We start from the raw sequence: 27,632 nt of genomic DNA, 5'->3' as shown, positions 1-27,632 counted from the left end.
CGGTATTGGTAGAGGGGGTAAAGGAGACCGTTTTCATCAGAAGTTAATACTCTAAATCTAACAAAATTGAATTATTTAATCTACAGTTACACATACATAAACTATGAATGGCTTAGCAAAAATAAGTCACCTATAATACATTCACTAGTCATCTTTCAAAAATTATGAAACTCATTTGTCATAAGTAACAAGGATTCCCCCTTTCATCTGGAATAGCGTCCCATTCTGGCTCAGTCGGTACAGCATGTGACTTTCCATCTCAATGTCATGAGTTCAAGCCTCATACTGGGTGCAGAGTTTACTTTAAAGAAAAGGTGGGCGGGGGGACACAACTGGCTAGTTTCAGTTGGAATAGTGTCCCAACCCAGTTTCAAGGTTATTCACAAGGTTGTGCTCTTTCAGTAAGTATATTCCATTTGTCTCCATTCCCTATCGTTTCGTGACGGTAATAATATGAAAAAACAGCAGCTAACTTTCACAGAGGGCTTCCAATATGCCAGGAATTGTGCTAAGCACATTTAAATGCATTATATCATTTTATCTTCAGATCAACTCTATGAAATAGGTACTAAATTTTATCATTTTTAAAGATACATATGGGGGGGCTGGCTCAGTCAGTAGAGCATGTGACTCTTGGTCTCAGGGCTATGAGGCTGAGCCCCACCTTGGGTGTAGAGATTACTTAAAAAGAAAAATCTTTAAAAATTAAAAAAAATAAAATAAAATAATTTAAAAATTAAAAAAAACGAGGTATATAGAAAGGCTAAATCTCTTGTCGAAGGTAACACAGCTAGTACCATTAAGAGATAAAACTAAAACACAAATCCACCTCAGGGGCACCTGGTGCCTCAGTCGGTTAAGCATCCGACTTGATTTCAGCTCAGGTCATGATCTCAGGATCGTGGGACTGAGCCCTGCATCACGCTCCACGCTCAGCATGGAGTCTGCTTATCCCTCCCTCTCTGCTCCCCCCCACACATGCGTGCATGCTCTCTCATAAATAAATAAATCTGAAAACACACACACACAAACACACACACACACAAATCCACCTGTCTCCTAAGCTTGTGCTCTTTACATTAGACTTCCTCTCTTGTTAAAAACCACCTGAGTTGACCTCTCAGCAAAAGGGCATTTGAGAAATAACAAATGCTCTTTGTGCAGGTGGGAGAAACAGCAGATAAAGATCAATGACAAGGTTAGAAAGTATGAGCCCTGAGAGCAAGTTTTAACAAGAGCCAGCATTTCGAGTGCTTAATAGCTGCAGGCAGGTAGTGGCTACCCCGCTGTACAGTACAGATAAGGAACATTTCCATCATCACAGAGAGTTCTACTGGACAGCCTTGGTCTAGAAATACATCTAGGGACTACTGCACAATGACTGGAGTTCAAATAACAACTGCACCAGGTTATTAACACAGAGCTAGAATATATTTAGCACCCTCTCTCTTTAAAACAATTACAAAGTACTAAAAACATTTTCTATGGATTTCCAACAAAATAAGAATTCCATTAAAACTGATATAAAAATGTAAGCATCAAACAAAGAAATCCATATATTTACACACAGATGTATGAACTGATGCTCTGAAGAAGCCATCAAAACTGGAAATAACCTTAATATTCATCAGTATTAAATGGATAAATATAATGAAATACCATACAGTATTTAAAAACAAACAGGGGGTGCCTGGCTGGCTCAGTCAGTAGAACATATGACTCTTGATCTCAGGATTGTGAATTCAAGCCCCAGGATGGGCACAGAGATTACTTAATAGTAATAATTAGAAAAAAAACTTAAGGTGCAGAAAGATTGTTCTAAGTTCCTTATTTTTAATTATTTCAATTACTTGTTTTAATTGTTTCAATATTTATAGCTAACAGCCTGAATACAGAACAAGATTAAATAAAAAATATTCTAGTTAGTTAAGCGTCCAACTCTTGATCTCAGCTTAGGTCTTGATCTCAGGGTCATGAGTTTAAGCCCCATGTTGGGCTCCACACTGGGCACAGAGCCTACTTTAAAAAAAAAAAAATACACTACTAACTGTAAAAACTGACAAAACTTGAGAACATCAACTGATCCTTGAAATATATATCACTATAACAATTCACCTACTTTACCTAGCCTGGCTGAAAACATCTGCCACCTTAGGGCACAACATCCTTCTTCAACTTCCTACTGCTACCTAGGACTCAATTTTCTTGAGCAGCTGTTCCTCTGTCATACACTGCTTTTACATGTGGGCATTCCCCAAAGTTCAGTCCTCAGCAGATTCTCTCACTTTCCCTCAATTATCAGTGGGCTCAATTACCACCAAAATATCAATGACTTCTAAATGGATTTCTCCACCCAGACTCTCTTCTAAACCCCAGATACATTATTTCCAACTGCCTATTAGCTATTTTCAACAGGATGTCCCAGGTAAACTTCCACTATAGGAAATGAAAAGGAAAAGGAGTTATAAATATTTAATTCAAAGCAAATTTTAAAAACTCCTAAAATGAAACAAAGATTTTGTAACGATTAAGGATGCAGTCCATATGGGGCACCTGGGTGGCTCAGATTGTTAAGCATCTGCCTTCAGCTCAGGTCATGATCTCCAGGTCCTGGGATCAAGCCCCATGTCGGGCTCCCAGCTCAGCAGGGAGTCTGCTTCTCCCTCTGCCTGCCACTCCCCCTGCTTGTGCTTTCTCTCACGCTCTCTCTCTGGCAAATAAATAAAATAAGATAAAATGAAATGAAATGAAATGAAATAAAATAAATAAAATAAAATAAAATAAAATAAAATAAAATAAAATGTGATTGTTCCAGTTCCCAACTTTAAGCCTTTCAATGACCCCCCACCATACCTGCCTTAAAATCCAAATTCCCTTCTGAGACCTAAAGGCCCTACATGATGTGCCAACTGCTCCAACCTCAGCCTCTTTGCCTCCCTTCTGCTTCAGCCATATTGGCCTCCTTGACCATGCAAAGATCTTTGCCTCCCCACAGCTCCACTGCCTCCCCAAGGCTGTTCTCTCTGCCCAGACTACTTTTTCACCCATTCTTTCAAGTGCTGGCTTGTCATTCATTCAGATCTAAAATTAAATGACATTTCCACAGTGATACCCTCCCTTAACACACAACTGAGAAAATGTACCCCTGGGAAGTGTGAGGTACAGACTTCCAGCTATGGAATGAATAAGTCACAGGGATGAAAGGTACAGCATAGGGAATATAGTCAAGGGTATTATAATAGTGTTATATGGACAGATGGTGGCTGCACTTGTGGTGAGCACCGCATAATGTACAATTGTCCAATCACTATGCTGTACACCTGAAACTAATGTAAGACTGTATGTCAGCTATACTTCAATTTAAAAAAGGTACCATTCATAAATTTTTTTTCAAAGTACCTGTTCTTTTCCCTCGTAGAATTTTATCACATTTATAATCCTTATATCTTCACTCAATTAATATAGGCTTCCGCTAGACTGCAGTTTCCACAATGGACAGAACAATTTACGTTTTGCTTATCAGGTCCTAGTACTTATTACAGTGCCTGGCACAAGGTAGGTTACTGAATAAACAGTTGTTGCATGGGGCCCTGGTTGGCTCAGTCGGTGGAGCATGCAACTTTTGATCTCAGGGTTGTAAGTTCGAGCCCCACACTGGGTACAGAGATCACTTAAAAATAAAATCTTAAAAAAAAAAAAAGAGGTTGTTGCATAAAGTAATAAACCAAATAAATTGGAATCAAACTATATAAAGCAAAACTGTAAGAAATCCAAGAAGAAATGGATAGAAACAGAATTAAAGCAGGAGACTTAAGGCAATTCTTTATGTCCCTTAACAGACCAAGTAGATTGAGTAAATAAACAGTTACATGGAATGCAGGGTGCAAATTCAAAAGTGTACAAAAAGGAAGTACAAGAAGAGTGAGTACAGCACAAAGGTAATCTATATGATCTATTTAAACCAGAACTAACCTGATGAAGAAAAAAGCAGGATATTATTCAGCCATAATAAGGAATGAAAGGAAATCTTGCATTCGCAACGACATGGATGCATTTAGAGATTATAATGTTAAGTGAAATAAGTCAGTCACGCAAAGACAAATACCACAATTTCACTCATACGTAGAATTTAAGAAACAAAACAAAAGAGGGATACCTGGGTGGCTCAGTCGGTTAAGTGTCTGACTCCTGATTTCAGCTCAGGTCATGATCTCAGGGTTGTGAGATCAAACCCTGACTCAGCTACAAGCCCAGCATGGAGCCTGCTTAAGATTCTCTCTCTCCCTCTCCCTCTGCCCCTCCTCTCTCTCTCTCTCTCTAATAAAAAAAAAAAATTAACTACTGAGAACAAACTAATGATTACAAGAGGGGAGGCAGGTGAGGGGATGGATGAAACAGGTGATGGGATCTAAGGAGTGCACTAATCATGATGCGCACTGGGTGACGTATGGAAGTGCTGAATCACTACATTGTACACCGGAAACTAATATGTAACACTGTATGTTAACTGTATTGGAATTAAAATTAAAAATAAAAATAAAAATAAAAAAGAAAGAATTAAAAAAGGAAAAAGTAGGAGAGCACAATAGATTAAACTGGTGATGACAAAGGGGAACTTGCCACAGGTACAAAGGCTATTATAAGAATGCTAATAAAGTGTAACTCCTGGGTGAAGGAATGTTTGTTACAAAATTACTAATCACCAAAACTGAATAAAAAAATAGAAAATGAACCAATAATGAGAAATTACATGATTATCTCAAAAGAAGCTAGGAAGACATCTGAGAAAATAGAATAGCTACATCTGATTTAAAAAAAACTATAAATAAATAAATAAAAATTAAAATCTCAGAGAGAAAGCAAAGAGAAATAGGTGAATATAATCAACACAAAGGTCTCACTCCACCAGCCAGCATAACAATTAAAAGTGAAGTATTAGTATCAGTCCATTAAATTTGGAAAGCACAAAGAGGCCCAGCATTACAACATTGTTTGAAGTAGTAGGCAATGCAATTTGAAAAAGAAAAAAAGGAGATATGAACAAAAGAAAAGATTTCTGCACATGATTCATGTTTGCAGATGGTACAATTTCATTTCTAGAAAATCCAACTCAATCAACAAAGAAGTTATTATATACAAAAAAGAATAGGTGAATAAATACAAAATTAACTTTTAAAATCCACGAGTCTCTAGAAGCCCCACGAGAGCAATATGTGTGTTTCTACACATGTGAGTATTCACTCATATATACACACATATTCTAAGGTGGTTACCAAAGGAGAGCGACCAAAGCATTAATGTAATCTCCTGAATTTTAAAATTTTCTATATTTCTTTACTAATATATGGGAAAAGAAAAAATAAAGTTCTTACTGGACTTTCAGAAAAGCTATGTTAAAATTCAAAGCTTTCTTCCTAATTATCCAAATCACAGATTAATGAACGCCAAGAGCTCAAAAGGGGTTGACAAACCATGGCCAGCCACCTCCTGTTTTTGCAAATAAAGTTTTATTCGAACACAGCCATGCTCATTTGTTTACTTATTGTGTGTGACTGCTTTTGTGTAACAATAGCAGAGTTGAGTAGCTGCAACAAAGTCTGGCTCACAAAACTTAAAATATTTACTATCTGACAATATGAGAGAAAGTTAACCAATCCCCTGCCCATTAGATCATTTAGTCCAGCCAAGAGTTTACAGATGAATAAACTGAGGCCCACAGAAGATTGACTTTTCTAAGGTCAAACTCAAGCTAAGAAGCAATAAAGAGGGGTGCCTGGGTGGCTCAGTCAGTTAATCATCCTACTCGATTTTGGTTCAGGTCATAATCTCAGGATGTGATCTCCATGCTAGGCACGGAAACTGCTTAAGAGGCTTTCTCTCTTTGGGGCGCCTAGGTGGCTCAGTCAGTTAAGCATCTGACTTTGGCTCATGTCATATCTCCAGGTCTTGGGATCAAGCCCAGCCTCTGGCTCTGTGCTCAGCAGGGAGTCTGCTTGTTCTTCTCGCTCTCCCTCTGCCCCTTATCCAGCTTGCGCGCTCTCTCTCTCAAATAAATAAATAAAACCTTTAAAAAAAAAAAAAACTCTCCCTATCCCTTTGCTCCTCCCCACCACCTCTCTCCCATTCTTAAGAAAGAAAGAAAGAAAGAAAAAAAAAAAAAAAACAATAAAGAACTCCATTCTAACCTAGACAGAAAATTTTCATAACAAACATCTGCCGCCAACCCCCCCCTCCAGTCTGGAAGTTCAACCTGAGGCTCGCAAATCACAGTTATATTTACCAATAAAATGATGAGAAGAGGATGTGGGGCCTGATCTATGCCCAACACCACCTACTAAAGGTCTGAGTAAACTTTGGTAGATTCTGGAAAAAAATTAATTTAAAAACCACATAAGCCTGGGGATGTAATGTATAGTATCGTGACTCCATTTAATGGTACTGTATTATATACTTGAAGTGTGCTAAGAGAGTAGATCTTGAAAGTTCTCATCACAAGGAAAAAAAAACTGTAACTATGTGTAGTGACAGATGTTAAACTTAATGTGGTAAATCACTTTGCAATATATACATGTATCAGATCATTATGTTGTACACCTGAAATTAATATAAAGTCATACGTCAATGATATCTCAAGTAAAAATAATTAATTTTGAAGAACCATAAGCACAGATGAGGGGAAGCTTAAAAACAACTAGGTGGTGGGAGTATAATGTAGTTCAGCCTATTAAAAATACCACCCAACATCGGGCGCCTGGGTGGCTCAGTCATTAAGCTTCTGCCTTCGGCTCAGGTCATGATCCTAGGGTCCTGGGATAGAGCCCCGAGACAGGCTCCCTGCTAGCAAGCCTGCTTCTCCCTCTCCCTCTGCCTGCTGCTCCCCCTACTTGTGCTCACTCTCTGTCAAATAAATAAAATCTTAAAAAAAAAATTCTCACCCAACAATCCCACTCTTGGAATCCCCTACAGAAGCACCAGCCTGGTAACTACAGATACACCTCTAGCACATTTAGACAGCACTGTCAGTAAAAGCACAAAGGGGCTATAATTTCAATAGAGCCAGATGTTTATTTTTTCATTTTATTTTATTTATTTTTAAGTAAGCTCTACTCCCAATGTGGGCTTGAACTTACAACCCCAAGATCAAGAGTTGTATGCTCTACCAGGTGCCCATCAATATGGCTAAGGTTTTTTTGCAGGGGGGGCAGTTAGAGAGAGAGAGAGAGAGAGAGAAAGAGAGGGCATGCCGGTAGGAAGGGGCAGAGGGAGAAGGAGGGAGAGATTCCCAGGCAGGGCGTCCAACGCAGGTCTCGATCCCATGACCCTGGGTTCATGACGGGAGCGTAAATCAAGAGTTGGACACTCAAATGACTCAGCCACCCAGGCACCCCTCAATGTGGCTAGTTTTTTTAAGGCAAATAATATTAACAGCAAATGCAGTTATGTTTTAATAAAGGAAAAAAAGTCTATTTTAAGTCTTTACCTTACATACTTGAACCCTATAGGCATTTGAGTTTATGACCCCTGCCATTAACAATCTCCACCATTAGGTTTCTTCCAAGACACAGGGAAGAGTCACAACTCAAACAAGAATAACATATCTGGAAGGAGGCAATTTTCTAAGTTTACAGAAAATCAGAAATCGAAGGCATTTCACCTGGATAATTTCAAACCCAAAAGTTCAAGTAAGTTATCTGAAATTACAGTAAAACTGCTTTTTAAATTTTTTATTATTTGCATAGCAATTTGAAAGCAGAATATGGTCATGAGTCAGAGAAAGGGGTAATTTACTAAATAAGGCTTCAAGGAGTATGTGAAATTATTTCAATGTCTAGAAGAACAGTGAAAATTGCACTGATCGGAGGTGCTAAAATTTTACTAGCTATTCTAAATGTTGGAAGATTTCCTCAGACAAGTCTTGATATCGCTGTGCAAGCATTAGAAGGAATAAGGACAAGAAGAGAAATTCCACACAGATTAATATGTGCATTTCTGAGATACTTTTTAAGTTCCATAAATAGAATATACTATAAACAGACAGACCTCAAAAGGAGGCAATGTTAACATACTGAAATCAAGCAGGAAGCCATGACAGGAAAATATAGAAATTGAACCTACTGAACACTGCCACTTGGTATGAATCACTTGGCTGTGCAGTCTCCCAAGTGTGTGAATTCTAGAAAACATCCATGAGTAGAGAGGTCTAGGCATTCACTTTCTTGGCAAATCTCAGGAGGGCCCATAGCTGCAATTTAACATCAATTAAGGAACAAAAGAATTCCAATAAAAAAAAAAAGTGATGTGTTTTCCTTGAAAACTATCAGTTAAATAATCTGGCTAGAGCTCCTGAGAAGAGGTTTTACACAGGAGAACAGACACACTGGAAAGCACCAGTATCTGACAAGTCAGCTCATAGACCAACTGTTAAACTTTTACAACACTGAATACTCGAAAGTTACCAAATTAAATTTCCCAACCAAAAGCCTCGAAATTGTAATCCTTTCCCTTATGTCCCTCATCTATCACTCTTCACTTAATTTTATCAGATTTTCTAAAACTAAGTAGTAACTCACTGCCTCTAACAATAGGCAACTCCATGTGTGGCTACTGGGGGTGCCTATGGCTGACTCAGTCCGCAGAGCATGCCACTCTTGATCTCAGGGTTGTAAGTTCGAGCCCCACGCTGGGTACAGAAATTACTTAAAAATATTTTTTAAAAAAATTTTAGGGTGCCTGGGTGGCTGTCAGTTAAGTGTCTGCCTTCAGCCCAGGCTGTGATCCTGGGATCCTGGGGTGGCGTCCTGCATTGGGCACCCTGCTCAGCTGGGAGCCTGCTTCTCCCTCTGCCCCTCCTCCCACTCATTCTCTCAATCTCCCTAATAAATAAAATCTTTTTATAAAAAAAAATAAAATAAAAATTTTTTAAATCAATCAATCAATATCCACATGTGGCTAGTGGCTGCCATAGTGGACAGCAGAGAACTAAGAATGAAAAGAATCCAGAGGCTTTCTTTGACTCATATACTCATATACCTGTGCTGCCTACCACACACTGGAGATTGAGCCAGGCACTAAGGAGAGGAAAATGAATGAGGCCCTGCCCTAACGTAGGTTCTTATGAAGGTGACAACCAGATAATTAGCAGTCCATTTCAATACAATATCTTGATTTAATGATAAAGGGGTCAAATAATCTAGAGGATAAAATAATCCCTCCTAAATATTTATGCGCCTAATAACAGAGCCTCAAAATATATGATGACTAACAGAACTCCAAGGACAAATAGGCAAATCCATAACAACAGTTGTAGATTTCAACACTCCTCTCTTAGTAATCAATAAAACAACTAGATGAAAAATCAGCAAGGATACAGAAGACCTTAACAGCACTGCAACCAACTTAACCTAACTGGTTATTTATGGAACAATCCATCCAAAAACAGAGTACGCCTTCTTTCCAAGTACACTTGGAACATTCACCTAGACAATATTTTGGAGCACAAAACAAACCTCTAAAAATGTTTTACAAAATTAAGTCATACAAAGTATATTCTCTGACCATAATGGAATTAAATTAAAAATCAGTAACACAAAGAGGTCTAGAGGGGCATCTACATGGTTCAGTCAGTTAAGCATCCCACTCTTGGCTTTGGCTCAGGTCATGGTATCAGGGTCCTGAGATCAGTCCCGTATGGGGCTTCCTGCTCAGCAGGGAGTCTGCTTGGGATTTTCTCTCTCCCTCTCCCTCTGCCCCTACCCCAGCTCCCTCTTTTTTTCAAATAAATTAATAAATAAATAAAATCTTTAAAAAAAAAAGACAGCCAGAAATTTCCCAAACATTTGGAAACTAAAAAGCATGTAAGTGGGGACGCCTGGGTGGCACAGAGGTTAAGCGTCTGCCTTCAGCTCAGGGCGTGATCCCAGCGTTATGGGATCGAGCCCCACATCAGGCTCCTCCGCTATGAGCCTGCTTCTTCCTCTCCCACTCCCCCTGCTTGTGTTCCCTCTCTCGCTGGCTGTCTCTATCTCTGTCGAATAAATAAATAAAATCTTTAAAAAAAAAAAAAAAAGCATGTAAGTGTACAAATTTCTGCAGGATGAAAGGAGAGGTAAAAGAACTTAGACCTACTCGGGGAAAAGAGAACAGTGACCAGAGAAGGTAAGCTGGACAAGGTGACGGCTGGGTGACTAGGAGTTAATCACCACAGCAGTGAATAACTATAAGGTATGTGAGGAGAACTACAAAGAATTCAGTATTACTTAATGATCAAATTCAAGGTGAAGAGAAATAAGTTGTGAATATAAAGAAATAAGGGAGATTCAGAAGTCAATTCATCCTTGACCTTTCTCTCCTTCACCACACTCGACCTAATCAACCTATCACTAAGATAGGTCATTTTAAGTCCTAAATTATTTTTTTGAATTCTTTCTCTTCACTCCCACTGATACCAACCTAGCACAAAACCTGTCAACTGGTTTACTTCAACGACCGAACTCCCTTCATCCATCATCTTATCCCACTCCGCTTCATTCTCCATTCTATAGCCAGAGAGACCTCTTTAAAAGCAGTCTGATCACGTTACTCCTTATAAAATCCTTCACCGTCTTCCCACCAGTCCATTGCACGTAAGGATCCTAGGGCCTACAATCCTCTTTCCTCTCTTTAATTTTGAGCCTAATTGTCAGCTCTTCAGGGAAGCTTTCTCTGACCCCCACATACTAGATCATATTTACATGCCCCCTTTTAAAACACTCCTCTTACCGATACACTTGCTGCCTTCCCTGCCACACCAGGGCAGGGGCCGTGTCTGATTTATTCCCAGCTCCATTCCAGGTAGTGCCTGGAATACAGCAGGACTCGACAGCTTTTTTTTTTTTTTTTTTTTTTAATAAATGAACAAATCAACGAAGCAACAGAAGTTGCGGCTGGACTAAGTGAAAGGAGGCCCGGCAGGCAAGCCAGTTCCTTCAAGAGGCCAAGTGAGGGATGAAGAGGGCCCAATTTAAGGAACCATTAGCATAAATGAACAAAAGAGTTAAAAGATCCGTAAACTGAATAGGACCTGGTAACAATCTTACATATGCAGGGTGAGGCATAGGGAGGAGTTTCTTACTTCCTCACTTCTGACTTGGGCAATTCAGTGGGCAGTGCCATTATTTGCTGAGCAAGGAAATGGGAGGTTGGGAGTGGTCACTAAAGCGTGAATTTTATTTGGAACACGTTCAGTGTGATGTGCCTATAGGACGTATAAGTGGAAGGCTTCAAGAAGTATTCATCCATTACTAAGTTAAAATACAGGAAAGAAATCATGACTACAAATAGAGATTTGGACATCAGAGGTCATGAAAATATTAAATTTTATCAGAAAGAAATGCAAAGTCAAACAAGAGAGCTTTTAACCCACTAAATGCAAAGATGCTTTATAAAAGTGCTGGCAAAATGAAAGCTGGTGAAATACATATCTATATACTGCTGATGAAAATGTATTTACTGTACTTATAATGGTATGTCATGTTATATATACTAGAGTATGCATATTGTTATATGTTACATATTATGCATGTTACATATTACATATGTACGTATATTAATGTGTTTAACTTTTTTTAAAGATTTTATTTACTTATTTGAGAGAGAGAGAGCGCACAAGCTGGGGAGAGAGGCAGAGGGAGAGGGAGAAGCAAAATCCCCCCCTGAGCAGGAAGCCAGATGCGTAAGACCCTGGGATCATGACCTGAGCCAAAGGCAAACGCCTAACTGACTGAGCCACCCAGGCACCCCAAGACTTCAGTTTATATATGACAAAATTGTAGCATGAGTTAATATCCTTTTCCTCCTAACACCTGGAAAATTGACAGTGAAGAAATAGGAAAGGCAAAAACGTACTAGAACAAAGGGAAAAAATCACTATGAGGTATCACCTCACACCTGTGAGAATGGCCATTATCAAAAAGGGAAGAAATAACAAGCTTGGCAATGGTGTGGAGAAAAGGGAAACTTTGCGCACTGTTACTAGAAACGTAAATCAGTGAAGCCACTATGGGAAACAACATGGAGGTTTCTCAAAAAAATTAATTACAGAAAACTACCACATGATCCAGCAATTCCCGTATTACTCAAAGGAAAAGAAACCACTATCTCAAAGAGCTATCTACATCCCCACGTTCACTGAACATTAGTTACACTAGCCAAAACATGCAAACTACCTGTGTTCATCGACGGGTGAACGAATAAAGAAAACATGACGTGTACATGTACGTGCGCACGCACACACGCCAAAGAAAATATGGATTATTATTAAGCCATAAAAAAGGAAATCCTGCAATGACATGGATAAACCTTGGGGACACCATGACAAGTGGAATAAGTGAGACAAAGACAAATACTGTAGGATCTCACTTACACGTGGAATCTAAACAAAACAAACTCAAAGACAGAAAACAGATGAGGGATGGGGAAAATGAGAGAAGATAGTCAAAAAGCACAAACTTCCAGTTATAAGATAAATAAGTTCTGGGGATATAATATATAACATGTAACTATAGTTAACAATATTGTACATTTGAAAGTTGCTAAAAGAGTAGATCTTAGGGGCGCCTGGGTGGCTCAGTCAGTTCAGCATCTGCCTTCAGCCCAGGTCATGATCCCAGGGTCCTGGAACCTAGCCCAGAGTAGGGCTCCCTGCTCAACAGAGTCTGCTTCTCCCTCTCTCTCTCTGCCCCTCGCCCCACTCGTGCGCACATGCACACAGTCTCTTTCAATAAATAAAAATCTTTAAAAAAGAGTATATCTTAAAAGTTCTCATCACAAGAAAAAAAAGCTTTATATTAAGTGATGGATATTAACTCATTGCAGAAGTCGTTTTGCAATATATATCAAATCATTATGATGTACACAACTAATATAATGTTATATGTCAATTTTATCTCAATAAAAGTGGTGGGAAGAAAAGTTAAAAAAAAGAGAGAAAAGGGCACCTGGGTGGCTCAGTCAGTTAAGCATCTGCCTTCAGCTCAGGTCATGAACTCCAGGTCCTCAGATCGAGCCCTGCATTGGGCTCCCTGCTCAGCGGGGAGTCTGCTTCCCTCTCTCTCTCCCCCTGTCCCTTCCCACCGCTCATTCTCTCTCTCTCTCAAATAAATAAAGTCTTTTTTTAAAAAAGAGAGAGAGAGAGAAAGAAAAGAGGAGACATAAGCAATCAAGCAATTTCAGTGACTTTGTAGAATGTGGAAACTGGAAAAAGAGGTATTCGACTTTGCAGAGAGAAGTCTCCATTCTAAGAACTTTCAGAGGCAAAGGGGAGGAGCAAGACAGCTAATGATCTGCAGGCACCAGGACTCCTGGACCATTGGACCTAGAAGGCTTAGGGTTCCTAATGGGAAATTTGGTGACATGTGCATACCGTAAGGTGAGAGCCCTTGCTACCTTCCTTCACTTAACTTCCCAAGATACTGGGCATACACTCTCTCTCAGACCCCTAAATCCCAGCCACAGGCAAGAAAAAAGGAATCTTCCTTTAAGACACCAAACAGACTCACAGGAGAAAAATAAAAAAGTGAAAGGCAAAAACAAAAATACACAGAAATAAAATACTGGTATCTGGGGTTCCACCAAAGAAAAGGTTGGCTCACTGCCCAATCACCCCACAGTGAAACCTACCAGTTGGGAAACCACGGCCACCCACTATACAGCATCTTGCCCCATGAACAGCTAAGGATCATGAGGTATACAAAAAAAAAGCCTCCACTATTAGAATTAAAACAGAACAATAGAATCTGGGGTGCCTGGCTGGCTCAGTCAGTAGAGCATGCGACTCTTGATCTAAAGACTGTGGTTTCAAGCCACACATTTCCTGTAGAGCCTACTTAAAAAACAAAATAAAAATAAAAACAAAAACAAACAAACAAAAAGAATGGAATCTGAGGTAACAAAAGAAACAAAGAAAAGTTTTAAACAACTAATAAATGTCCTCAGAGAAATAAAGGGTATTACATCCAAGAAGAGGATGGTTTGAAAAAGGAACAGAGGGGGCGGCTGGGTAGCTCAGTCGTTAAGCATCTGCCTTCAGCTCAGGGCGTGATCCTGGCGTTATGGGATCGAGCCCCACATCAGGCTCCTCTGCTGGAAGCCTGCTTCTCCCTCTCCCACTCCCCCTGCTTGTGTTCCGTCTCTCACTGCGTCTCTCTCTGTCAAATAAATAAAAATCTTTAAAAAAGAAAAAGGAACAGAGAAAAGAGCTCTGGGAAATTATATAACTTAAATAATTATTGTTAGCTAAACTTTCCAAATTCAAGAATAAGAAAACAGGGGTGCCTGGGTGGCTCAGTCATTAAGCGTCTGCCTTCGGCTCAGGGCGTGATCCCGGAGTCCTAGGATCGAGCCCCACATCAGGCTCCTCCGCTGGGAGCCTGCTTCTTCCTCTCCCACTCCCCCTGCTTGTGTTCCCTCTCTCGCTGGCTGTCTCTCTCTCTGTCAAATAAATAAATAAAATCTTAAGAAAAAAAAAAAAATAAGAAAACAAACACACCCAAATAAAAATTGGGAAGAATATTTCAACAGACGCTTCACCAAAGATTTGCTTCACAGACAAGCAAATAAACACATGAAAAGATGCTCAGCATCATTAATCAGTAGGGAAATGAAAATTAAAGTCATAATGAAACATACCACTAGGGGCACCTGGGTAGCTCAGTGGGTTAAGCAACTGCCTTTGGCTCAGGTCAAAGTCCAGGATGGAGTTTCCCTGCTCAAGGGAAGTCTGCTTCTCCCTCTCCCTCTGCTCCTCACTCGCTCTCTCTCAAATAAATAAATAAAATCTTTAAAAAAAAAAAAAAGGAATAAAAGAAAAGAAACTACTACTACATACCTATTACAATGGCTGGAATCCTCATCCATTGTTGGTGGGAACGCAAAATGGTAAAACCACTTTGGAAAACAGTTTGGCATGTTTTTTTTCTAATTTTTAAAAAGATTTTGTTTATTTGAGAGAAAGAGAGACAGAGAAGGGGGGGCAGAGAGGGGGAGAGAGAAGCAGACTCCCTGCTGAGCAGGGAGCCCAACTAAGAGCTCAAACCCAGGACCCGGGATTACGACCTGAGCCAAAGCAGACACTTAATGACTGAGCCACCCTGGCGCCCCTAGCAGTTTCTTATAAGGTTAAAATATACATGGCATGTAACCCAGCAATTCCACTCCTAGGTATTTACCCAACAGAAATAAAAACTTGTGTTCACACAAAAACCTGTAAGTAAATGACTTACATCAACTTTATTTATAACCTCCAAAACCTGGAAACAACTCAAACGTTCTTGAACTGGTGAGTGGATAAGCCAACTGTGGTACATCCGTACAAAGGACTACCTACTCTGTGATAAAAAGGAATGAACTATTGATAAAAACAGTATTTTGGATGAATCTCAAATTTACTATGCTAGGTAAAAGAAGCCAGACTCAAAAAGCTAAATAGCCTACTTATATGATATTCAGAAAAAGGCAAAAACTACAGGAACAGCAAATGCATCAGTGGTGGCCTGCGGTGTAAGGAAGGGGAGAGGGCTGACTAAAGGGACACAAGGGAATTTAGGGCCGATAATGGAACTATTCTATACTCATGGTAATGGTGGTTACATGGCTGTATGTGTTTGCCAAAACTTAAGAGTCAAAACTGTACACTAAAAAGGGTGAATTTTACTATATATGTAAGGTGTACTTCAATAATTTTAATTAGCATTAGTAAGAAATATGAGAAGATATGTCATTAAACAGGATGCTATGAAAAAGTAACAAAGAAAGCGGCTTTTAGAGGCGCCTGGGTGGCACAGCGGTTAATCATCTGCCTTCAGCTCAGGGCGTGATCCCGGCGTTCCGGGATCGAGTCCCACATCAGGCTCTTCCGCTATGAGCCTGCTTCTTCCTCTCCCACTCCCCCTGCTTGTGTTCCCTCTCTCGCTGGCTGTCTCTCTCTGTCGAATAAATAAATAAAATCTTTAAAAAAAAAAAAAAAAAAAAGAAAGCGGCTTTTAGAAATTAAGTATCTGACAGGTGAAATAAAAACCTAACAGAAGGCTTGGAAGAGAAAGAAAAAGAAATCTCCCAGAAAGCAGACCAAAAGGACAAGACAACAAAAATTTAAAATGACAAACAACTTAGTAAGATCAGTCTACAAGATCCAACATCTAACTAACTAGGAGTTCAAGAAGAGAACTGAACAAATTTGGGAAAAAATGAGCAAATAACAGAAAAAAAATTCGCAGGACTATAGAACACAAATCTCCGTATTAAAAGGGCCACCGAGGGGCACCTGGCTGGCTCCGTTGGTGCAACGTGAGACTCCTGATATCGGGGTTGTGAGTCTGAGCGCCACGAGCAGCACTGAGTTTACTTAAAATTTATTTATTTTTTTAAAGATTTTATTTATTTATTTATTTGACAGAGAGTGGAGAGGGGACACAAGTTGGGGGGAGGGAGAGGGACAAGCAGGCTTCCTGCTGAGCAGGGAGCCCAACTCAGAGCTCGATCCCAGATTGGGACCTAAGCCAAAGGCAGACGCTTAATGACTGAGCCATCCAGTCTCCCCTACCTAAAAGGTTAAAAAAATTTTTTAATTAGCAAAAAGGGCAGGAGCCACCAAGCACGCAGCACAATGAATGAAAAAAAGAGCCACATTAAAGGATATGGTGTCACTGCCAAACTTTACAATACTGGAGACCATAAAAAGAGCCTAAATGCTTTAGAAAAGAAAAAAAAACCTGAAGGAAGTAATCAGAATGGTCCTAAACTTCTCAAGTGCAACACTAGATGCTAGAACACAATAAAGCCAGTCTTTACATAGTTATGATCATATAACCAATCCCCCAACATTTATCCAAAAATCATGCTATAACGAGAGGATAAGGAAAAAGTAAGAGTAATTATGATAGGGCTAACTCTTCATCTACCATTAACAAAGTCAAAAGAGAAATGTCTAAAACTGATAAACCAAATATAAGCATATTATTTAAAAATACTGTGGTAAATGCCAAGGGGAGAAAAAAAAACAACCATAAGAACTGCAAGCCACTGCCTCTAGAGAGGTCTCGGGCAGAAAGAGGTATATCAGGGGCGCCTGGGTGGCTCAGTCGTTAAGCGTCTACCTTCGGCTCAGGGCATGATCCCAGCGATCTGGGATCAAGCCCCGCATCAGGTTCCTTCGCTGGTAGCCTGCTTCTTCCTCTCCCACTCCCCCTGCTTGTGTTCCCTCTCTCGCTGGCTGTGTCTCTCTGTGTCAAATAAATTAATAAAATCTTAAAAAAAAAAAAGAGGTATATCAGGGAAGTGCTTTTGTTCACTATGAGCCTTTAATACAATTTTAATTTGTTACCTATGTTCATGTACTACCTTGATAAAGACAATGATAGGTGAAAATTTTGCTATATATCAAGCAAAACCAATTTGTTTAATATAATCCTAGTTGAACCTTTAAAAAAAAAGATTTATTTATTTGAGAGAGAGAGCACACACACACGCCAAGTGGGGAGAGGGAGACAGAATCCCCAAGCAGACTCCCCAGTGAGCACAGAGCCAGATGTGGGGCTCGATCCCAGGACCCTGAGATCATGACCTGAGCCGAAACCAAGAGCCAGACGCTCAACCAACTGAGCTGCCCAGGCACCCCTAGTTGTACCTTTTTAAAAATCCATAGGTAAAAACATGTTATAGGAAATGGTATAAAAACATCGCCAGGAGTTATCTTTGGTTGGTGAGATTACAGATTTCCATTTTCATCTTTGTATTATGAGTATTTTCCCCAAAGAGTAAATCTGCACTATTTTTATAATTTTTCATCACGGTTCTTAAAAACAACTTGAAAACAGATGAGCTTTCCAGGGAAGGAGGGAGACAGGGAGAGGGCCATGTACAGGTAGGTTTGAAAACCTGGAATACTAGTGTTGAACAGGGAAAGAAAGATAGCACGAACTACCAAGCGTTAGAAGTGTCATGAGTGCTTTCTCTGCTCTAATTTACCACTGTGAATAACTGAAGTAAATATATTATTTACCATAGCTCTGGAATGAGTTAGATGGTAGCTAAACTAAATTTTTTAAATGGGTAAGTTAAATATTTAATATTTCTTTTAAAGGGGGAAAATAAAACTCTGTTCTAATGCATATTTTTACTTAAATGTGGTCCTCAAAATATGTTTATATTTTATAAGTCAAATGACTTTTTTTTTTTTTTTTGAAGAAGGCTCCATGCCCAGCATGGAACCCAATGTGGGGTTTGAACTCATGACTCTGAGATCAAGACCTGAGTTGAGAACAAGAGCAGAACGCTTAACCAACTGAGCCACGCAGGCGCCCCTAGATGACATTTTCTCACTATACTTGAAGTAAGGTCCCTGTATCTTCATACATTCTCCATCTTCAGGGGAGATTCCCCTGGGAATCCTGGGATCAAGAGTCCTGGGATCAAGTCCTACATCGAGGGGCACGTGGGTGGCTCAGTCGTTAAGCATCTGCCTTCAGCTCAGGGCGTGATCCCAGGTCCTTGGGATCGAGCCCCGCATCGGGCTCCCTCCTCCACTGGGAGCCTGCTTCTTCCTCTCCCACTACACCTGCTTGTGTTCCCTCTCTCGCTGGCTGTCTCTCTCTCTCTGTCAAATAAATAAAATTTACAAAAAAAAAAAAAAAAAAAGTCCAGCATCAGGCTCCTTGCTCAGCGGGGAGCCTGCTTCTTCCTTTCCCTCTGCCCACCACTCCCCCTGCTTGTGCTCTCCCTCTCTCTCTCAAATAAATTAAAAAAAAAAAATCATCATCATCTCCATCTTCAGTTCAAGAGCAAATCAACAGATAGTAACAGCTAATAGTTGTTAAATCTTTACCACATGCCAGGTACTGTTCTAAGCATTTCATGTATATTAACCATTTAACCCTCATGACACCTTGAATTGAGTGCTAAGATATCTCCAGTTTACAAATGTGGGGCTCGATCCCAGGACCCCAGGATCATGACTTGAGCCAAAGGCAGATGATTAACTGACTGAACCACCCAGGCGGCCCAAGAACTGTTTTAAAACTATTGTAAAAAAGTCTAAATAAAATGATTTTATTAAAAATGTATTGGGGGTGGAGGGAACCCACTGTATTTGTGGGGCACCTGGCCGGCTCAGTCAGAAAAGCATGTGACTCTTGGTCTCAGGGTTGTGAGTTCAAGCCCCACACTAGGTGTAGAGATTATTTAAATAACTTTAAAAACAATAATAATAAAATAAAACTGTACTTGTAATGATCCAGCAATTCTACTCCTAGGATATACTCATGAGAAATGAAAACATATTGTCCAGACCAAAACCCATACACAAATGTTGACAGCAGCATTATTCATAATAGCCAAAAAATGGAAACAGTTCAAATATCCATCAACCGATGAATGGGTAAACAAAATGTGGTATATCCATATAATGGAATGTTACTCATAGTACTGATATATGTGCTACAACATGCATGAGCCTTGAAAACATTATGCTAAGTGAAAGAAACCACATATTGTATCATTCCACTTACATGAAATGTCCAGAAGAGACAAACCAACAGATAATGAAAGTAGTGGTTGCCAATGAATGGCAAAAGGGGAGGGAGAGAACAGGGAGTGACCTATGGGTATGGGTTTTGGGGGGAGGGGAGCATGATTAAAAAATGATCTGAAATTAGGGAGTAGTAATGGTTGCACAATTCTGTGAATATATCAAAAACCACTGAATTATACACTTCACAAAAGGGTGAATTTTATAGTATGTATATTTCAATTAAGCTATTTTTTTTTAAGATTTTATTTATTTATTTGACAGAGACAGAACAGGCAGAGGGAGCTGCAGGCAAAGCGAGAGGGAGAAGCAGGTACCCCGCTGAGCAGTGAGCCCAATATGGGCCTAAATCCCAGGACCCTGAGCTGAAGTCAGATGCTTTATCGACTGAGCCACCCAGACCCCCCACAATAATGCTATTTTTAAAATGGAATTATTAAATATTGCTTGAGAATTATTTAGCTATTTATTTATTTTTTAAGTAGGCTCAATGCCCAGGGTGGAGCCCAACATGGAGCTTGAACTCAGGACCCTGAGATCAAGACCTGAGCTGAGATTGAGAGTCACACTTAACCGACAGAGCCACCCAGGTGCCACTCGGCACTTCAGATGTCCAATAAATGTGCTATTACTTTTACTATTTTTAAAAATTATTCAGCAGTCAAAACATAATATTTGAGTAATATAAATATCTAGAAAAATGTAAAATAACCTGATATATACCAATAGACAAAACATAATTACATTTAGTTATATGCATTTTCATTCTTTCCGTATGATTTGACTTTCCATCCTTTTTTTTTTTTTTTTAAGCAGGCTCCACACCCAGCATGGAGCCCAACGCGGGGCTTGTACTCATAGCCCTGAGATCAAGATCTGCGCTGAAATTAAGAGTTGGACCCTTAATGAAGTGAACCACCGCATTTTACTTTCCATCTGTCAAAGTGCATTGTGCAGGAGCGCCTGGCTAGCTCAGCTGGTGGTGCAACTCTTGATCACAGCTTGTGAGTTTGAGTCCCATGCTGGGTATAGAGATTACTCAAAAAAATAAAATCTTGAAGTGCATTTTGCAAGTTTAAGTTTGTTTTGTTTTAAGCAATCTTCTGCCTCCTGAGGCTCATCATTTTAAAGAACTGAAAGCATGAAAAAATTAGAACGAGTGTCAGTGCTAAACTAGCGCTCAATGATGAAGCTGAGGCCGTAAGAGCTATGCAGGCACTCAGGGGCGCCTGGGGGGCTCAGTCGGTGAAGCGTCTGCCTTTGGCTCAGGTCACGATCCCAGGGTCCAGGGACTGAGCCCTGTGTCGGAATCCCTTGCTCAGTGGGGAGTCTGCTTCTTCCTCTTCCCCTGCCGTTCCCCCTGCTTATGTGCACACGCTTTCTCTCTCTCTCTCTCTAATAAATAAAATCTTTAAAAAAAAAGCGGTATTCAAAGAGAAAAAAGACCAAGGAGAGCAACAGTATTCTGGGAAGACTTCTGGAAAGATGCCTCCTGGGAAGTGGAATTCGAGTTTAGCTAAGGACCAAGAAGGGAGGAATCTATTCAATGCAAAGAAGGCATCTGCTAGGATTGGCTCCTGTCCATGTCACCCAGATTATCATAGTCCCTCACCACAACCATCACCTTCTCATCCCCTACACGCCCCCTCCAAGGATCTGCAGTCACAGGGAGGACACAGGGTACTGAGCTGGAAAGGAGAATCTAACACAAGAAATCAGAGTTCCTGGCCTCAACATCACCAGTGCTGCTGTGCAAACACATTTCAATACACAGCTCCATTCCCAAATATACACCAGAAAAGATGAACACGAACTGTACACAAGACTACTCACTACTGCATAACTCAGACGCATCTCTTTACCACTCACAGATCATGTTGCCCAACTTTTTAGTAACTCTTCGGGGCCCTCACTTTCTTTCTTCCCATTCTTATATTTAACCTCTTCAGATACAGATACCTGAAAACAGATCTCACTCATTTCCCTTATAATCCTGAATTCCTAATGGGTATGGGTTTTGGGGGGGTGCTACCATTCCTACGGAGGCGTATGTGATGCATTCTTCTCTCCATCTACATAAACTTCTGATGTTGTCGAGGTCTGGGGAACCTGAAGTGCCTCCTTTTCTTTTTTTTTTAAGATTTTATTTAATTATTTGACAGAGAGAGAGAGAGAGAGAGAGAGGGGGCACAAGCAGGGGGAACAGCAGAGGGAGAGAGAGAAGCAGGTTCCCCGCCGAGCAGGGAGCCCGATGCGAGGCTGGATCCCACGACCCTGGGATCATGACCTGAGCCGAAGGCAGACGCTTAAGCGTCTGAGCCACCCAGGTGCCCCCTGAAGTACCTCCTGAATTGATTTGCCATTCGGCGCTTCAAAACCCATCCAGATACCCACTAGCTATCTCATCTTCTTCCAATCCATCCTGCAGAACAGAAGCTATGCTAAACTTGCTAACATCCCACTGAAATCATATTCCACTTGTTCCCCAATCTTCTGATTGATCACCAATACCCACAAATGAAATTGATTTGAAATAGATGGGGGGGGGGGCCTACAGAAATCACCTCCTCTAATAATCCTCTCAATTTGGGGGGAATGAGCTGGCTGCAACAGTGGCTTAACAGTATCTCCGTGATTTGATTTGGTTTTGTTTCATTCTCCTGCACGTTGCTGATGGAATACTGCATATCCCTTGGGTGTTGCAAGAGTAAAAAATAAAGAACACTGATCTAGCCCAATATTCAGCCTACAGATGAGAGGCAGAAAGTTATAGCCTGGTTCTCCAGATACTGCCCAACAACAGACCTTTATAGCTTATTTCTTATTCACACGCTCAGGCTCTTGCTAAACCAGGACACTTAAGACTGCCCACACCTTAAAATCGGTGCCTTAGGGGCACCTGGCTGGAGGCCAGGTTGGCGGGGCATTGGACTCTTGATCTCAGGGTTGTGGGTTCAAGCACCACACTAGGTGTAGAGATTACTTAAGAAGTAAAATCTTAAAAAAAAAAAAAAAAACCAGTGCCTCGGTTCATGCTGCCCCCTCCCTTGATCTATCCATCCTCACCTTGCACATGCCCATCCAAGAAGCATATACCCACACCAACTCCCCCAAAGAGGGTACAAACTTCCCCTTCTCTAAATCCCTACTGCACTTTCACTTGTAGCAATCCGGAATTATACAAATACCAAAAAGACACTTGGTTCACACTGGTGGGAATAAGTACTGCCGAACTAGTAACAAATTCTGCTTCAGATACATCTACAGTTCATTCATGGCATCTATGCCACTGCTCTCCTCTGTCATAATCCTTAGAGAACATAAATCACTAACTCTCCCGGGAAAACATCAGGGCTTTGGCTTTCTGAAGTCATCAAAGGTTCCAAATTCCAAAATTCAGCTAAGTATAATACCTCAGAAGTCCAACACACGTTAAATGCAAAAACTACCCAGTTTCAAGCATGGTTTATTTTTATTTAGCTAATGCTCGATTTCAAGATACTGTCAGAACACCAAACACCTATTCAAAACAGATTTTCTATGTGTTCTTTCTCAATGCGTTGACAATATATGTCACAAAACCAGGTGCCTGGGTGGCTCAGTCGATTAAGTGTCCAGCTCTTGGTTTCGGCTCAGGTCATGATCTCAGGGTCCTGGGATCCAGTCCCATGACTGGCTCGAAGCTCAGTGTGGAATCTGCTTGAGATTTTCTCCCTCTCCCTCTGCCTCTGCCCCTTCCCCAGTTCATACATGCGCATGCACTCTCTCCCTCAAATAAATAAATAAAATCTAAAAATTATGTCATAAAGGGGCACCTGGGTGTCTCAGTCAGTTAAGCGCCTGCCTTCAGCTCAGGTCATGATCTCAGGGTCCTGGGATCAAGCCCTAGTCAGGCTCTCTGCTCAGCAGGAGTGTGCTGCTCCCTCTCCCTCTCAAATAAATAAATAAAATCTTTTAAAAAAATACATCGTTAAACCTATAGGGTGAAATAACTCTATATTAAACAAAAATAAATAAAAGCCTTTTTCAGCCAAATGCTTTTAGCTGAAGCAAAACCAGATGATTTCAATTTTGAATTAATAAACTGTCATTTCTATTGTATTATTTGTCATGTGAATATCTTACACACCCATTTAAAATTCTTCTCCATAAAAGGAAAACATTTAATCTCCAATGAAAATACTTTTTAAAATCTATGATTTTTAGGGGTGCCTGGCTGGCTCAGTTGGAGAAGCGTGTGACTCTTGATCTCGGGGTCATGAGGTTGAGCCCCACAATGGGTGTAAAGATTACTAAAAAAATAAACTTTAAAAAAAAAACCTATGATTTTAGAAAAGTAAGCTCAAAGAATCAACCAACATCTCTGCATCATCAACAGTCCATATTACCTGCAAACCTTACTCAACAGACGACTAGACTAAGGAATAATTTCTTACGGTAGGAATTTAATGCTAGTACTTAAAGCCAACAGTAGTACTGCCTACAAAAATTAATCAAATTGTTCTAAATTCGCAGTAAAGTATAATCCCTTTTTAGCCTTGACGGTACAGGATTCAAATCCACCAATCATATCTTTTTCTGTGCTCCTGGGATATCAGTCCCAGACGTTTTTTTCTCCCGAAGCATTCACACATATACACATGTACCTGACAGCCTTCTCCCTAGCCTTTATTGTCTGGAAATACAAACAATAAAACCAATGAAACTGGTGCTTAGCCTCAACAACTCACTGTCATGCACTGTTACTCATTCTAGCCAAGTGGACATATTCTCAAAGTTAACACAAAATGCACGATCCCTTTCACCATAATCTTGAGGAATAATGTGTTTCAAAAAGTAAAACATCCAACAAGTTAACACCACATCCAATAAAGAAAGGAGAATGCCTGGCAAGTAATACGAAAGAGAAGCTTCAAACACACCAGCTCTGCTACTAAAACAGTCGCTGGTCAAACTATCAAAATCTAATTACATCAATTTTTAGTTACCCAAATCCAAAATATTTAGGAGCTAGGGCACCCACTGCAGAATTATCAAAACTTCATCTATTACAAGCTCTCACCTAACAATCATTTATCCAACTAATCTTTGATGAGCAGCTGCTACGTGCAAGACACTGTACCAGGAAATGCAGGAGATATAAGATTAACATAAAGATATATAATCCTTAATTTCATATAAAGATAGGACAAGTATACACAAGGTATCTACAATTTCATTAATAAAAACAAAATGTCATGGAAGTACATAAATACACAAATATTTTTTTAAAAGAAGGAAACCTAAACACAAATTGTAATGTAACTCAGCAAATACACAGCTAACAATCCTAAGTATTATTTGCTAGTCCCTCAAAGAGGTTAAAGTTAGCTGAACTGCCCTGCCAAAATGCCTCAGCTCTGTCTAGCCCGAAAAAACTTCTCTGATAGTGTAATTCAGTCTCTATGGGTCTTTCAATTCTGGTTAGAAAGAACCACATATGATTTCTTAAGGTAAAAACTATTACTATAAAAGATATTAAGTTGGCTCAGAAATGAAAAGTGGTGTACAGTTAGTTCCTTCTACACACAAGACATAAATACTTGACACTTGATTCATTCCCTTCACTCTCCTGCCAGCGTCCCCTCCTCCCCGACCAGGCGAAGGCAGGCAGATATTGTCAGGCAAAAGAAAATTACCTTTTGCATTTGCTGTTAGGACAACCTAAATGAGTCTTCATCTGGCTTAATACTCATACTCCCCCATAAGTAGTTAAGCATTTATAAAAAACAGAAACATCTAAATTTAACCCCTTATACTACCCTCGTCTCTATTAAAAACAAGTGACACACCTTAATTACTTTTTTAAGATCCTATTTCCTCATAAACTTCACTTTGTAAATGCTCTTAAAACTGGAATCTAATTTAGTTAATCCAGATTAACAAAAATATAAAGGAAAAATCCTGTAGGTTATTGCTACAAGTTACTTCCACCCACCCCCCCCAATTTAGTAATCTGCAACTACGTATTTAATACAAAGCAGCAATTGTGTGTTTAAAAAAAAAAAAGGCATCTCAGCACCAGCCTAGAGAAACTTTCTGTGAGAAAATAGGAGAAAAATCACTCTGGAGAAATTCATTACAGATCCAGAGAAGACTTTTATCCTTAGAAACAGAATCAAGAAAAAAAGTCATTTTGTAATAAATCCCCATGTACTTCTGTCGTGTGACTAAGAAGTTGGTCCAAAAGTTCACCTTCAGCAATTATGTCTGCATGATCAACTATACATCTTCTGCAACAGGTGACACGAAACTGCATTTCTCAGGCGAAGCAAAGGGATCCAACTAGTTAAGATGCTCGTTGCTGCAGTTTCTTACTTTCTTTTTTTTTTTTTTTTTGGATTTTACCAAAATGATTTGGAATCGAATGAATTGCCAAATTTGTTTTGGTTTTGTTTGATTTTCTACTTTGCTTTTTAATCAGCCATTTACCAGCAACTGTTGCACGAGCCCATTAGCACTCAAGAATAAAAACAAACACACAGGACCAGATAAGGCTCCCCTACTAACCCAACTGATCCATTTCCTTAACACAATTTTAAAACCACACTGCTAGGGGTGTGAAGAGAAGGATGTTTTTGCGTGTGTTTGTGTGCCACAATCTGTCTAAATCCTCAATTCCCTTTTAAGGAACATATATATAATAAAAATCTAAAAGAAACCACATTAGAAATGCAAAGAGGTTTGCAAAACAAGAGGCTTCTTTCATTCCAAAAACCAAACCAAAACAAGGGGCGAAAAATGAATGCAATGGATATGTGTGTGCCAAAGTTTCAATCCTGCCCGGTGGAGACACTGCACTGGCACAAATTTTGAAGAGGAAAAAGAGGGGGTTGGGGGGAGAGAAAGAGAGAGCGAGTGTGTGGCCTGCAAACTGCAACAATGCAATCTCCATTTTGAACAATGCGCCTCTTTCCTCTTGTAAATCTAGTTTTTTGCCACTTGATGTGCCGTCGCGTTTCCCCTCTGTTTGGGGGGGAGGTGGGGGTGGGGGGAGACCAGAGAGGGAGTGAGCAAGGGGGGAGGGCAAAGGAGGTGGGGAAGGAGTCTGCAGCAACTGGGCTGGGTGGGTACCTGGAGTGCTGCTATAGGTGCTATGGCTCCTGAAGCTGCTTTCCGTGCAGTAACTGGCGTCGTCGTCGTCGTCTTCCATCTCCTCCGGATAATCGGAATCATCGTCGTCCTCCTCCATCTCATCCTCCTCGTCGTCCTCGGAATCTTGGGTCTCTTCGGCGTCGCCGTCCTCCTCCTCCTCCTCCTCCTCCTCGGAGACCATGTCCTCCTCCTCCTCCTCCTCCTCCTCGCTCTCGTGGTCATCGTACACCACTTTGTTGACGGCCCTCCGGGCCGGGGTGGTCCGGGCCAGGTGGCCGCCGCCGCCCCCGCCCCCCGTCCTGCCGCCCCCGCCTCCTCGCCCCCCCCGGCCCGGGGCGCTGGTGCTGGGGGGGGCCGGCGGCGGCGGCGGCGGCGGCGGCGGCTTCCTCCGGCTACTGCTGCCCCCCCTGGGCGAGCTCAGCCGCGTCTTGGGCGCCACCTCAGCCTGGGCGGCGGCCCACCTGCCCCGGCTGCTGCCGCGGTGCCGCGAGCGGAGCCCCCCGATGGGTCCGGACGTGGGCGGAGGCGGCGGCGGCGGCGGCGGGGCCGGGGTGCAGCGCTCCGCAGCGGGAGCCGCGGGCTGCTTGGGCGGCCTGCCCCGCCGGCCCCTCATGTCGGAGCCGAGGCGGGGGGAGAAGGGAAAGCGGAGGGGGGAGGGGCGGGCGGAGGGGTGGCGGTGGGGGGCGCCGGGGCCGGGTGGGGAGGCCCGCGGGGCCGGGCGGGAGGGGCCCGGCCGGCGGAAGCGGGTGGAGGGAGAAGGCTCAATCCGAATTGCTGGGGCCCCACTCCGGATCGCCTTCAGCCGCCATCTTGTTTCTTCCCTCTCGCTCGGTGACTGGGGGAACCGACAGCGGCCGCAGGCCCGGAGCGCGGTCACGTGAGCTGCGCCGCCGACGAGCCTGGGACGGAGCGAGACCGCGCGGCGGCCGCTAGGGGGAGC

The 27,632-nt window shown here is 41.3% G+C and overlaps 1 protein-coding gene across 23 annotated transcripts in view; it reads right to left on the bottom strand.

Annotated features, from left to right (window-relative positions):
* The window catches only part of BPTF (bromodomain PHD finger transcription factor), a 145,002-nt gene extending 117,474 nt beyond the window's left edge, over positions 1–27,528 (bottom strand). For 4 of the 23 annotated variants that reach the window (XM_026512438.4, XM_026512437.4, XM_048225661.2 and 1 more), the window contains exon 1: positions 26,672–27,527. In XM_026512438.4, coding sequence (XP_026368223.2) covers positions 26,672–27,305 — 634 coding nt within the window. In that variant the 5' untranslated portion in view covers positions 27,306–27,527. Of the gene's footprint in view, positions 1–26,671 lie in introns of all 23 variants that reach the window. The other 19 variants (XM_026512443.4, XM_026512444.4, XM_026512439.4 and 16 more) reach the window with 12 other exon arrangements.
* Positions 27,529–27,632: the final 104 nt, after the last annotated feature.

Source organism: Ursus arctos, unplaced genomic scaffold, assembly GCF_023065955.2.
Source record: "Ursus arctos isolate Adak ecotype North America unplaced genomic scaffold, UrsArc2.0 scaffold_24, whole genome shotgun sequence".
Classification (NCBI taxonomy): Eukaryota; Metazoa; Chordata; class Mammalia; order Carnivora; family Ursidae; genus Ursus; species Ursus arctos.
This window is presented reverse-complemented; position numbering and strand designations above follow the sequence as displayed.